The sequence below is a fragment of the Anneissia japonica genome, unplaced genomic scaffold (genome assembly GCF_011630105.1).
Source record: "Anneissia japonica isolate Jap-2015-1 unplaced genomic scaffold, ASM1163010v1 scaffold7731_len1735946_cov199, whole genome shotgun sequence".
NCBI lineage: Eukaryota > Metazoa > Echinodermata > Crinoidea > Comatulida > Comatulidae > Anneissia > Anneissia japonica.
The window spans coordinates 782-15,950 of NW_022758997.1; the positions used below are offsets into that span (position 1 = coordinate 782).

The 15,169-nt window shown below is 34.4% G+C and overlaps 1 protein-coding gene across 1 annotated transcript; it reads right to left on the minus strand.

Moving 5' to 3' along the window:
* Positions 1 to 1,069: 1,069 nt before the first annotated feature.
* Positions 1,070 to 10,224, minus strand: LOC117125513 (fucolectin-5-like). The gene is made up of 5 exons (XM_033272020.1): positions 10,035 to 10,224; positions 9,690 to 9,770; positions 8,101 to 8,322; positions 3,964 to 4,031; positions 1,070 to 1,462 (listed from the first exon to the last, which is right to left on the minus strand). The coding sequence occupies exons 1-4, from the start codon at positions 10,207 to 10,209 to the stop codon at positions 4,003 to 4,005; spliced, it is 507 nt and encodes a 168-aa protein (XP_033127911.1). The 5' UTR covers positions 10,210 to 10,224; the 3' UTR covers positions 1,070 to 1,462; positions 3,964 to 4,002.
* Between the last annotated feature and the right edge of the window lie 4,945 nt (positions 10,225 to 15,169).

The following is a 15,169-nucleotide window of genomic DNA, read 5'->3' on the forward strand; positions in this document are numbered from 1 at the left end:
TAGGCCACTGGCTGTCATGATATATTCAGTAAATGTTTTACGATCTGTTGGCACCTATTACCAAAACTGCTGTTAAATCAGCTGCTTAATTTGATGCAATCTTATTTTTCTGATTTTCTTCTTTAGCCTTTCAATTGCTGCACTATCCCTATGCCCTGTAGTCAAGGGGGAGGGATAAAGTCCCCTTCGTGTTTTCCAACAAATGCACATGTTTGCATATGTTTTAACAGACTTGTTTTGTTGGACCTTATAGGAAAGCAACAAATTCAAGTGGCGTGCGTTAGTGGAAAGGTCCATTGTTTAGTTACTTTGTATTGAGTGTGTGTTTCAAAATATTATATATTTAAAACCGTTGTACATAAAAAGTAAAAGCACTTAAAAACTATAAACAAAACCAAATATAACAAACTTGAATAATTATTATCGTTGTTAATGTTATTGCTGTTTATGTTGTGGTTGGCAACTAGTGGAGGTGTTGGTGTTAAAGTAGAACAGTGTTTTATCTAGGATTCTTGATTAGGGCTCTATGATTAAATGAGGGGTATTAGCTCACAAACCATGGTGATATAAGGCCATTAGTTAAGGCCAATATGAAAAAAAAACGATCTTAGACGACATGATGACGTCATTGGTTTTATCAAGTTAACTGCATAAAAGCGTGGTTAAATGCCAAGGGTAGGCATATCAGCTTACTTTGAATTTTATCCATATTTACAGTTCAATTGCTTTTTTCCAGAGTCAAAAAAATATATAATACATCGAGCACAAAATATTTATCGTGAATACCTTTGATTACAGACTGTTGATGATGTAACAGTTAAGACTTTGCCCTGTGTTTTTATTGGTACTTTTCAAAATTTCCTGGACGAGTCCCACAAAACCACAATGTAAACGTACGTATATATGTGTTTGTGGGTCATGCGTGTATTTTCCGCCCTTTTCTATTTGGTCAGTTCATGAATTTGATATTTGGAAAGGTCCATTAGTGGTACTCGGAAGGGGAAATGATGGTTCGTGCATGAATGGTTAAAGAAGCATTATTAAGAGAAAAAAAAAACAATAACAACCATTACGTTCACATAATTTGAGAAAGATTTATTTATTTTAGTTTCATTACGTCATGATTAAACAACTTCTGTACTACATATTTGCTGATAAACACTGGGAGAATAGATGTTCGGCCACTAATAGCATTGTTGATAAAGTACCACTGAATATTTATGGTTTAATCGGTACTATATAATGTGAAGAAAGAGCAAATTCACAAAGTTGAATTATGCTATTTTGTTAGTTATATAGTAGGCCTAGGCTATTATAGTTGTAACGTATTTTAAGCCTGTTAAATTATTAATATTGGAAATTTATGAGGCGCCGGTATTGATTCGAGATGCTGTACAGAACTGCCAAACAAATTATGATGGCGTCATTATACATCTGATGGATAACCAGGTAATATCGACAACTGTAAATAAAATGGAAAGTAATTAGTATTAGTTTTTATCACAGGCATGGAATACACATGCAAGAATACTGTCATATTCAGAACTGCAGTCCCGTTTCCCCAAAACTGTAGGTGTAGGATCGGGGTTGCAGTTTCTGAATATGGCCGTTTAATTTATTTATAAAATTGTTGGTGGTGGTGGTATTAGAGAGATAGGAGTTCATTCCTAGTTTCATTTTTGTTTAATTTGTACTATCAAATATTACCATTCATTCATTCATTCCTTAATTGATTGATTCATTCAATTTTTCATTCATACATTCGAACCAACAATTCATAATAAAATAATTATAGGGCCTATATCTATACCATTCCCATATAATTGGTGCCATATCGTAATGGTATTGGAGCAAGGCACTGAGGGTTCGTCCTTCAAGTGACTGCAGTATCTCTGAAACATTTCCCCGGACGTTCGGCTATTCCACATTGGGCATCTTCGACAAGAACGTCGAGATCATGATGATGACACAACCGCAAGATAATTTCATAATCTTATATAACAGTACAGTTTGGTACTTTGTATAATACGTATTACACAAAACTTCCAAGGACATAACGTTGCTGCGACCCCTAGTTAAGATATATAGGTCTGGGACGTTCCGTTTTAAGGGTCCCCAGAGGCACACCCTTTTATTAACATTGTCAATGGAATTGTTGTCAATAAAGACAGCATCAAAATTGGTTGGATTCTTTTTGCAGCTAAAAACAATCTTCACTATTTTTTTTTTTTAATTTATTTATTTATTTATTTTTTTGCATTAAGAGTTACGTGATTTTCGTAGGCTTAGGAGTGGGCTGCTGTAGCCAGAGATCGTAATTTACACAGGTTCCTGGGACCACACGGTCATAAACAGTTGTATCATCCATGTAGGCCTATTTAATACATGCTTCCCCAGTTAAAAGGTCATTGACAAAAATAATAAACATTAGACCTACAGGTCCTAGCCATGATCCCTGGGGGAACCCATGAGGACACCGCTTTGCCCACTGTGATATGATGATGACGATTCAACCCATTTGACTAGATGTTCATCAATCTCAACGTTTTTCAATTAAAATCGAATGGTAAACAAGATCATAAGCCTTTTTAGAATCAATAAGTAAAACCTTTACTTGACAAGAATCTGTGGTAGAAAAGCATTCGTTGAGGAATGATATAAGTTAATCAACAGTTGAAACTCCATTATACAGTACAACCAAACTGACTGAGATGAATTTTATCTTTGGCTTGAGTCAAGATCATTTCACCAATTAGACTTTCAACAACCATTGCCATGACAGGTGTTAATACAATTGGGCGGAGGTCACTCTCAGTATTTTTGGGAGAGATACCTTAGGGATGGGGACAACATCGGCGTGTTTCCACACCCGGAGAATATAACCCTCACTTAAACTAGCATTGGCAGTAGCATAGCACTCTCTTTTAATATCCATGGTTGGATCCCATCTGGTCCAGGGGCTTTATTGCACTTAACCTCTGAAAACTTCTGCCTAGCATATTCCTGCTCAATACTAGGCCTAAGGTAATTCAGGACTTGTTGAACACCAATCTTCTCTTTATTGGATTGCAAGGAATTTGTTATAGGCCCCAAAAAAGGTATTTAATAATTCAGCTAGTTCCTCCTTGTTTCCCTGGCAGACAGAGTTTGCCAGCCCCATAAGTGGATTTAATGCCATACTATCCTACCAGGTACCAGTTTATACTCCTGTGTGGAGAGAGGCAAACGTAAGTAAAGTGCCTTGCCCAAGGACACAAGCAATGCAAAGAGCGTCGGTCTCCAACTCCCGATCTCACAACACCTTACACACTCACCACACGCTCCTACAATATGGGTTGGTAGTGTGTTAAAAGATTTTTCTTGATGTAATTGGCTGAATTAAATTATTTTTTGATTTGTCAGGCATACAAAAAAATAATCTAAACAAGAATGAATACTAACTAAAATGCAATCATTAAAGTCTAGTAAAATGAGAGAGTTGCCATTACAGAAAATTGACATACTGTTTAAAATTTACCGATTCGTATGTTGTGCACGTTATAGTTGGGTTATGACAGAAACTGATGTTAAAAACTGGTCGAGGAATTTAAATGAAACTTTCTAGATTGATTTATCATGGTCCAAGAAAAACTGATTGGATATAACTGAAAAGTTACTAGTTGGCTGGTTGGTTAATAAGACATTTAAGACGTTCGCTTTATAAGTGACACTTCCCTGGCTTGAATCCCTGTAGCGGTAGGGATTATGTTTTTATTTGTTTTTTCTCAAAAGAAAAAGATGCGTTTGAATTTTATTTATTCTGAATTTTGATGTGGGCGCAGGTATACACTTTAAGAGTGTGATCTGGTTATTATTATTTATAATTATTAACAGTATTGGTATTTTAGTGAACCCAAATGACTAATAACATATATGTTTCTGCCGAAGCATATAGCTCGCTAGAAAAAATCTTTGTGCACTTACATGTGTATGTACAGGTCTATTCGTTGTGTTCGGTATACCTCAAGCAATACTACCCGCTCCATTCAACTCTGTAAACATGACAACAAATTTACCATTATTGATCATACTCATATAATATTGCGATTTATTGTACCTCCAATTCCCAACCTAGTACAGTTGGAAACAGATACAGTCCGCCCTCCAATTCGAGACCCCCCTTCTAATTCCGAGATCCCTCTTATTCGAGATCACTTTTTCAAAGTACCAACTGGCCACCTATCTTTTAACACTGAGCTTAACCCCTGATTACGAGACCCATCCAATTCGAGAACGAGACCACCTTTATGGAAGCACCAAGCGACCAAAATAAAACCAAAAAAAAAAAAAAAAAAAAAAAAAAAAAAAAAAAAAAAAAAAAAAAAAAAAAAAAAAAAAAAAAAATTAAATTTTTTAAAAAAAAAAAAAAAAAAAAAAAAAAAAAAAAAAATAATAATAAAAATAGAATCAAACAGATTTAAGTTTTTTTAAAACAATAAATACTCTTTAATTTGAAAAATTGAACTTCAAAATTATAACAGAAGTAGCGGCGTAGCTAGGTGCAAAAGCGCTCCGATTTAAGATTAATTGCCAAGCCCTTTGATGTGATAGGGGAATTCCCTATAGTTAAATTGAGCGTATAAGCAAAGGCCTAGGTTAGAAATAAATACTATTGATAATCGGATTCGTATTCGGATTTTAAGAGGGGAAAATACGGTCTCAGCAGTTGTTCTAACCTAATTTTGACAGGTGGAGGAGGAAGACCACCTCACTCCCACCATGGTTGGGGCTGAGGTAAGACAATTTAGATTATAGCACCTCTAGATGGCCGGAAATGGCACTTTCAGACTTCAGACTTTCAAAAAATAGGGGTCGGGCAGGCTGGTGGCCCGGGCTTGAATGCACCATATAGAACTCAGTAATCAATAATTACTCCTCTAAAAACCGCATATTATTGAGGGTCCCGCTGGCTATTTTTTTCTTCAAAATTAATTTTTAAAATATTTTAATTATTAATTTTAGGTCTATTTATGAATGGGCCTATAATTGCCCTGGTCAAAGTGCTTTGCACTGGCTGCACTGCACGTAGTACGCCGCCACTGGCGGCTGGGGCTCCAACAATGGCGTTATAGTACTGAAGTGGTCGTGGCCCTTTTAGTACTTGTCTCTACCCCCTCCCCCAACAACGAATCCAGCACACGGGGCTTTTATCCCCAAATTTATCATGGCCGTGAGGAACTTTCAAACTAATTAGAGAATTGCCTATTGAAGATTGGGAATAAGGAAAGGCCAAGTAACACAAAAGAAAATAACATCTTTCTTTATGTAAAGGATGGACATTTATACCTAAATCTAGCTTTCAAATAAAGTGTAAATGTTATGTTTAATTTACAGTATCTGTTTAGATTTTTTCTTCATTGTGTTTTAAACAGCTTCACGTTGCTGAAAAAATTATAAGCAAACAACAGCTTCTTTGAAATACATAAATAGTTGTCCCATTTTGTCTTTTGTAGACCACTTTTATCTTTGGTCTTCATTTGGAGGTTTCAGGTTCTTTTACCCTCCAATTATGCTGCTTGGGGACAACTTCAAGCCTGTGGTCTCTATTTAGAGGTTTCTAATTTGAGACCAAACCCCGAGACAACCCCAAGTTTCAGATACACAGAGTGTTTTCGAATTGGAGGGCGGACTGTATTACATTTTCTTGCAATTTAAAAAAAAAGAATGTAATTATTTAATATTTCATTTCTCACACATCTCGATATCTTGAAGACTTCTTCTCAGTGAAGCCCGATACGGCGACCGTGCATAGAAAAATTAATAGCTAGCAGGCTGTCAACATTCAATCCTTTAAAAACCTCTCCATAGCACAGAGCATGAATTTTGTAAATTAAGATAAACCGCAATCTGAGATCTCGCACCCAACCTTATGGAATGCTTTAGCGATTGACGCCTGAATAATAATAATAATAATAATAATAATAATAATAATAATAATAATAATAATAATAATAATAAAAGATTCGTATAGCGACACTATCTTTTAGCTGTTAGTATCTTTCGAAGTCATCAAGATTTTGTAAACTTGCAGAAGCTGCAAGACTAGACGTTGATCTCATGTATTTGGAAGAAAAAAAAAGAAGATAAGAACTTGAGATCAAAGCTATACAAACTGAACTAGCAAGGATGAAGGTAAAAAATGAGTTAGTTGCCGTCCGACCAGAAATTGAAATAGAGTAGTATAATGACTTAAGAATTATTACCTACCATAAATAGAAAAAAAACCCCAAAAAACAAGAGACTCAACCGAAAGTAGAAGTTGATTTCAAAGCCGATTTTTCAGAAAACGTGCTTTCGAAATTAGCTGATTAACTTTCAAGAGACTACCTTCATGACCAAGACATGAAGGAGATCTACTACATTATCCTCATTGGGAAAAAAACGTTCTCCCGAATCGGCCTCCGATAAATTATACCTAGGTAGGCCTACCTACACCGATGGACTTGCCAAACAAGCAATTTCGGGTCTACTCGAGCTTCATAGAGAGGCATTCTCAAAAGACAAGAAGCTGCTAGACCAGAAATTCGGGGATCTGTTACAATTGCTGGCGCTTACAGGCGCAAGATATATGATTGGCCCTGTTTTAAGTTTGTTTAATAAACGCATCGTTTCTTTTTTCTCAACACAAAGGTGGCGATGAGTCATACAGCATTGCTAGCAGTAACAAAAACGTAAAAATAGCGGAAAGTTTCCCAAGCACTGTACGGAAGATGGAGAAGATACATTCAGTGATTTCCTTAAAAATGAAGCTAAAATCGTCAACAATCCAGTATTATAAACCATTATAAGATGAGAATACTAATAAATGTACAGCAACGGTTACACTAAAGAACAAAAAAACATCGCTCGCTAGGAGTTTTTCTACTACAACGACTGGCAGACGGCTAGAGTGTGGAGTGTGTTCTAAAGATCACTATGTAGAAAACTGTGACGAGTTTCTAAGTAAGACGTTTGAAGAAAGGACACATATTGAGGGATTGTAGAATAAAATGAAGGTGCGACACATTCAGCGGTAGAAATCCTACGGCTCTTTTTGATCCAGAATCTAAGTCACAACCTAATGAAAAATTGTAACATCATTCAGAGCAAAAACTAGTTTATCTAACTCGTTAATCGTACCCGTATATATGGCTCATACCAGTAATCCGCAAAGACGAATACTTACCTATTAGATATCCCATCGGATGAGTGATTTATGAAGACATCTATTAAGGAAAAGCTAGGATTAAAAGGCTCAAAATAGAAAATAGATTTAGTCTACGCTCTTCGATAAAGACGTAATTGATTGTCAGATTGTAAGGGGTTAAAATTTTGATTTTAAAAGTTTTTAAGACTTATACAATACTACTACTATAAGGCATAATCAAATACCTGAATCAACAGATGGCTGGCATCACCTTAAAGTTATAAACGACCAAATTATGCCTTATAATAAAAAAGAAAATCGTAGGTACACTAATTGACGCTTACTGCACGAGGGCCATTAAACCAAGAATGGCACTACCAAAAACGACGCCGATCCACATGACATCAAAACAAGTCTCGGTTGGGGAATAATTAGTGTTGTTAAAGAAGATTAATAAAAGCACAGGTACCTTCCATTATGCTTTCAGAATAACTTTAAACGTCCCAAATATGTTCGGAGCCGACTTTTTAGATGAAAGCAAGTAAACAACCACATCAAACTTGTCAACAGTCACTTTCAGATGCCATAACTTATTATTATTAGGCCTACTATTAGGTCTATTATGGTGAGGGTAATAATTGTAATAATTATAAATTGTATAATAATAGCCTGTTTTCATTTTACTTTTTTTCAATTTAAGCGATATATTTTAATAGTTAAAGGTAATATTTTGACATTTTTCTTAAATTTGTATATATAAATTTATTCTTTTTATGTAATGTTTTACACTATTTTATCTTATATGGTACGGCAATTACACATTATCAAGCCTACCATTCATTCAGGCATTGATTGATGAATTTATTCTTTTATACATACATATCATTCAAACAATTAATTCACAATGACATAATAATTATAATCCATAGGCCTACCTAGTCCAAGCACCTCAACCTCACAGAGCGTCAGATAGTTGTTCTGCAGCGTGACACTGACGTATTGTCCTTTAAGTGGTGGAATGCACTCTAGAAATATCTCGGCCGAGTCGTTGATTTCTGCATCGGTTATTTTTCCCCCACATTGGGCATTAGTCAGCATACCCTTAGGGTCATCTCCGACATGAATGGTTGCGCCATCCAATCGTTCCTTGCAGCAATCTTAAGCAAAATGTAAATATATCCAATGTATATATATTATCTTTCAATAAATACTGCCAAAAAATCTCTTTGCTTCTTGTACCATTATGCATAGAAATATTAAAGGCTTGCAGCAATCTTAAGCAAAATGTAAATACATCGAATCTATATAGTATCTTTCTATAAATACTGCCAAAAAAATCTCTTTGCTTCTTGTACCATTGTTATGCATAGATATATTAAAGGCTATTAACCAACGATACATCCCATAAGACGTTTTCTAACTTGGTAGACCCTACTTTTCCATGACCTTGTGGATTGCCCTTTCAGCTGTTCTAAATTTTCGCGATTTTGATGAAGTATTTCGTGGCCTTCTATTTTCGGGATTTAACATGTACGTAAATGAATTTCGCGACAATAACTCGCAAAATTTCAGGAAGCTCAGTAAGTTTTTAATAGTATACTGTCAACCAGGCTGAGTACAATACCTAAGCATTAGCTAGAAGTATTCTGACTTTTGGTGTCTGTGTATAATGTTTTTTTTCTGGACAAATAACTGACTGGCCACCGGAAAGTCCCAGTCTCTGCTGAATGTTATGGGCCTGTACCATTACATTTCATTAAGGTTACGATGTTTACCAATTTTGTCGATATTCTTCCTACATTCTATACATTATTGTTTTTAAAACGGAAAAAAAATAAAACCATAGGGAAAAGCCGAAAAACCAGAACAAAAACAATGAATTGTTTTGCTTCTGCGAGAAAAGCCACATAAAGGTTTCGTAATATCTTTATTACAGAAATCGCTATCGTTCTTATGACAAAACTATCGTAGCTTTCAGCAATTTTATATAGTTTCACGATCGTTTTTTTGGGGGAAACATCTTTGTTCAAATTTTCTCCATTTTTGCGTACCCGTAATTTTCGTGATCGTTTTCTTATCGCAAATTTCGCAAAATATAAGGGCACGCGAACAAAATGGGATCGATTATTTGATATGAACAAAATAACATGAAGGGTAAGCAATGGAAGTCCGACGACCTATCAGTGGGGTTCTCTGGTGGTAATATTGGAAACATTCATTTCCAAATAGTGTACTGCATTCTCTAACGTGCAAATGGCGATCTCTTCAAAATGTGGTGCACATTTCAGTGAATAAAATTAAACCGGTATTAATGGATCTCCATGTTATTATTGCTAGCAAATTGTATATTCAACTTGTTCCGACCATGGAGAAAATAAAATTTATTTTTATTTATAAATTTAAATTTATTTTATTTTCTCCATGTTCCGACGGTGTGAGTTACACAGGTAGTATCGTAGTAATTGAACAAACGCTGGCGCCACCCCTGGTTGAAACATCCTATAATGTGAACGTGTTGACATACCTTCTCGATTGTAAATTTTCACACCATAAATCAAGGAGGATTTTTCTAGATCTACCATCCACCAATTTTCAGCTTCATTCTCTAGATGTAAGAAAAAAAATTATTATTGTTATTGGTATTATTATTATTAATATTATTATTATTATTATTATTATTATTATTATTATTATTATTATTATTATTATTGTTCTTGTTGTTGTTGTTGTTGTTACTGTTATTGTTGTGTTGTCGTAAATATGGTGTTGTTTTTAGTTAAACTAAAAGAACTCTAATACATCATTATAGGCATACCCGTTTCTAACAAAACATGCAGCTCAATTCAAAAGTGAGTGTGGGCCTACTTACGAGTGTGTGTACAGCTTTTTTGTCCGTAGTCGGTATCAGTATTTCCATCAACTGCTCTTCCCGGGACTCCATCCCATCCAATAGAACTCTGCGTAGCAGGACGTCCGGCACTCAATAAGTCTATGAAAATGACAGCGAGTGTACTACGTGTAATATTATACTCAATATAGTACATACCACCAATTCCAAACTATTGCAATTGGCCGGAAATGAATATTACTGTTCTTGTAATTTAGACTATGATGTAAAATGCTTTATAAATGTTGTTTGAATCGTTAGTCACGCCATTCTATACTGGGAAAAGTTTGTTTTTTCAAGTCCGCTTCGGTGAGCGTGCTGTATCGAAATTAAATAGTTTGCAGGATCAACATTCAATCCTGGTGCTTCTTCAGAACACAAAGTTTTGTAAATAAAGATAAATGGCAATCTCGCCCCAAAATTATTGAGTGCCCTACCTCTTAACATCTGAATAATTTTAAATAATACATATGATTTTGCATCGTGACATCATCTTCTGGTTGTATCTTTAGGAAATTGTTAAAATCTCTGAATTTTCCCCTCCATACATGCGGATTGTTGTGTTACTGAATTTTGTGATTTTTGTTGTGAATTTGCCGTTGGAGTTATTTATGACTTCCTTATTTGTAGGCCTACCATCAATCATTGTACTTCATTCATTCATTTATTCATTCATCCATTTATAATAACAATTTTATATCCAGACACCTCGACCGCACAATTATAAACAGCAATCTTGCCCTATATATTATAGAATACTCTGCCGCTTAATAGTGTCGTACGAATTGTAGCAAAATCAAAGGTTGCATATTTTCTAAAAAAATGGATATCTTGTAAAATAGTCATCACTGAATATAAAAAAGTATGTGCAACATTTTTTATGCGGAAGTGGGTAGCCAACAATTTCAAAATGGCCGCCATTTTTAAACCTTTTATTACCATTAATTGTACTTTTACGATATTAAAAGATGCTAATATACTAAATATTATTTCACATAAGTGACAATAAATATAAAATAACATTTTACCTCAAATGTGCAAAGCTCATATACAAAATAGACCCCATTTTAATTATTTTAGCTATTTGTAGCATATATGTAAATTCAGCTAATTACTTAATTAGTCCTTGTCTATTGTGCAACATATTCGATTAAGAAAATACAGCCAAAAAATGCGACCATCTAAAGTTTGCTGGACAATAACATCTAAATAATAATAATAATAATAGTAAATAGGATTTATATAGTGACATCACCTTCTTTAAATAACTTTAAGAAATTGTTAAAATCTCTTATTTCATCTTTTCTACACCCCGTTCAGTTTTGTTTTTGTTTTTGTTTTTTGTTTTCTTTTTTTTTCTTGTTATCGTGATTTTTGTTGTAAATTTGCCGATGGAGTTATTTGTATTCTGAGTTTTGAGTTGAGTTTTTTCTTCATTATTTGTACTATTAAATTATTATTATTATTATTATTATTATTATTATTATTATTATTATTATTATTATTATTATTATTATTATTATTATTATTATTATTCTTTCTTTTGGCACACAACACATGTGCCAAGGATTGCCAATAGCGAATATATATCACTGTCCTACTTGTAGGTGACAATCCCTTACACTGAAAAATCGTAAAATTTTGTAATTAATTACACATTATAGACTTTTTTAATAGCTGCAATACACCGATTATCAAAGTCATTATACGTAAGCCTTGTTAAATTTATTAGCTGGTAAAATATTTCCTTTAATCAATATAATATTTATTCTGTCTCTTATACACATCTGTGTGATACCCTCTACCTCACCCCAACCCCCAGTATAGAAAACAATACGACATAGGGCCTATCTTATATATAATATATTAGGCCACACACGTGTGTTTTAAACTGAATACTGTATAAGCATTTTCATTATGGTTTTATTTATTACAAACATATTCTTTCACCATCAATACACATTGGGGCTCTTCTTTTATTATGGTAAAACGATCTAACTTCAATTTTCTTTCTCCTTAAGTTTGAACTATTATGTATTCAATTAACTAAAAAATTTGTAGTTTCATGCCAATTTTGTCGGAATTGATCAAAAATCCTCTCAAAACTCCCTAAAATGTGCAATTATCAGTGAAAATTGGCCTACCTTAACAAGAAATGCGGAGGGGTGGGGAAATTGGACATTTTTAGGCACTTTCATGTGTGGTTTCGCCACTGCGGAGAGTATCTGGTGGCTTAGCTTACTTGTTTATAAAAATTTCCCCAGTAAAATTGTGTGTATCCTGACATCATAATTTAGGCCAAAGTAAGTTAGTGTCCAACTGTGGGCCAACCAGGCCAATTTTGGCAAAATAAATGTTGAGTCTTTTCTAAATCAGCCCTATACAAAAAAATAGCTTGTTGACCTATATTAAGTAGTACGATATCAAAACCGACCGACGCAAGTCGATAATCTGGGCAGTAGCATAGGCCGGTCGTGTGTAGCGAAGCTACATCCAAACCTTTTAGAACAGTTTTTACGGCATCGTGTGCAGAAATACACAGACATGACAGTTTTTTAATATGTGATTGAGTTATGTCCATGTAATGAGCTTTAATTTGATATAAAATTTGCTATGTTAATATGATTTTTATTTAAATGTCACATACATTTTGCATATTATATAGAAAAGGGGTGCGGCTTAAATTACCTTTATTGGCGTATAGACACCTCACAATACATTTTAAGTGTATAATGTCCACATTATGAGCTTCAATTTGATACCAAACTTGATATGTTTATATGAACCCTTTATTTTTACATATTTATATAGTATATATATATGTAAAAAATGGCCTAAATGACGCCATCAGATTGTTCGGAATTTTTGGCACCCCTTTTAGGATTATTAGTTGGACCGCAAAGACGGTTTATGTCAAATGTGGTGCTTTTGTCACAAAGTGCAATATCAGCCTAAATTTTGGATAAGCAACTCTATATCAGAACCAGTAAAATGTTGCCCAGGCTCAGTGTTTTTATTTTTTGACCGATTTCAGGCTCAAATTGTTCTTATTTTGTTCTTATAAGAGAATTACTGTTTTACTTAGTATATTACTGTACTGTAATATAGAGGGTATTACATCTAATCTGTACCAATATGCTGACGACACAGTAATTTTTAGACCAATAGAGAGCTTTCGATTGCACGACGACGGTAGGACGTAAAACGTAATGACGTCAGTAAAATTCATCTGACCATAGAGAAAATAGTTCTATTTTCTCTATGATCTGACTGAGCATGCGAGATGGTTTAGGTCACCTCGTCGATAAGATTCTGCGCAATTTGGCTAAATCTACGTACGCAGAGAACGTAGGACCCCAGGCTTGGTAGGACGCCAGGTAGGACGATCACGCATGAGTGATTCCGTTCTAGCGTCTCGTCATCGCACAAATCGAAAGCCAATAAGAAATTTATTTCGTTGTTTCCCTACAAAGTGACCTTAACATCATTCTTAATTGGTCTGACGTGAATCTAATGCAGTTAAACACTTAAAAATGTAAAACAATGCATACCGTATACCTCGGTCTTCCCGGCATGCCAATAATCCATTTGATGGAAATATGCAGGAAGTTATAAAAATCTATGAAATCAGTTGTTTGAAAAATCGTAAAATTTTGTAATTAATTACACATTATAGACTTTTTTAATAGCTGCAATACACCGATTATCAAAGTCATTATACGTAAGCCTTGTTAAATTTATTAGCTGGTAAAATATTTCCTTTAATCAATATAATATTTATTCGAACAGTGGTCGAACCTTTGTCAAAACTTGTCTCCTCCTGACCCAAACAATATAGGCCTATAATTAGATCAATTAAAAGTGATACGAGATGTATACACAAAATCATTTGTTTGAAAATGTACATTATTTTAATTAATTACATAGTATTAGACATTTTTTTTAATAGCTGCAATACACTAATATTAAAAGTCATTAAATACGTAGGGCCTAAGACTTGTTAAATTTGCTTGGCGATAAAATATTTCATTTCATTTCAAGTCAAGCCAATATCATCAATGGTCGAAAATAACAAATAGGCCTAATATCTAATAGAGAATACAAAACAACAGGACCATTATTTGGATTAAAAATTGTCTTATCATGACACATTAAAACATAAAAGAAAAAAGAAAAGAAAATAATACATATCAATGTGTTTGCTCAACTGCAAACGCGCCGCCGTTTAAATCACAATTTACAAAATATTTGTTTTCAAATATTTAGCTCCATCATTTTTGGGTTGAATTACGAAAATATAAGCGATATTAGCGTGTTTTCAGCGGGATTTAAGCCGGTATATGAGGAGTCGTTTATTTACGAAGTCATAATTTTGCCTGTAGGCCTACCAATCCATTTGCTAAAGTTGCAACGGCAACCCATTTGCTAAAGTTGAAACGGCAACAGAAAGACAATTTTCTTACAATCAGTTAGGCCTATACAATATATTGAAAATAATCTCATTGGATAAAATTTTCTTCCGTCATTTTTTCATAGGCTTTCAAGAAGAAAACTGACCGAGCTAACAGCCTCTGCCGCCCCAGGGATCTGGGAGCGTTTCATTTTGTGAACTGATGAAAATATGGTTCCGTGTTGTATCAATCAAGGCTTGTTAAAATTCAATAAATATATTGGACTTATGTTATTTTTACAGTGTTACGAATAGATTGGGAATTTATCTTTAATAATGTTCACGAGTAATTGATCGTTTAATGAAGTGCATTTTTATATACCGGTACCCTTTTCGAATAATAAAGTCGTCAAATAGTGCCGCTGCAGGACGCTCAATCAGTTTTGCTTTCGTACATATGTGCGCACCTCTTTCTGTCTGATGTTTATCATCAAGTAATTTTGAGTTCCAGCAAGGTAATTTAACAAAAGGACGCACATCTCCGCTCTCGAACATAGCGCGTGCGTACAGTCCTTTGATCTTTACTGTGGCATCGACAATCCGATACTAGTTGCGAGTACAGCCGTCAATTATTAGTCTATGCGCTGTCTCTTATACACATCTAGATGTGTATAAGAGACAGGTGGAAATAGTCTGCCTTGCTCAAGGGCACAAGCAAAATGCACAG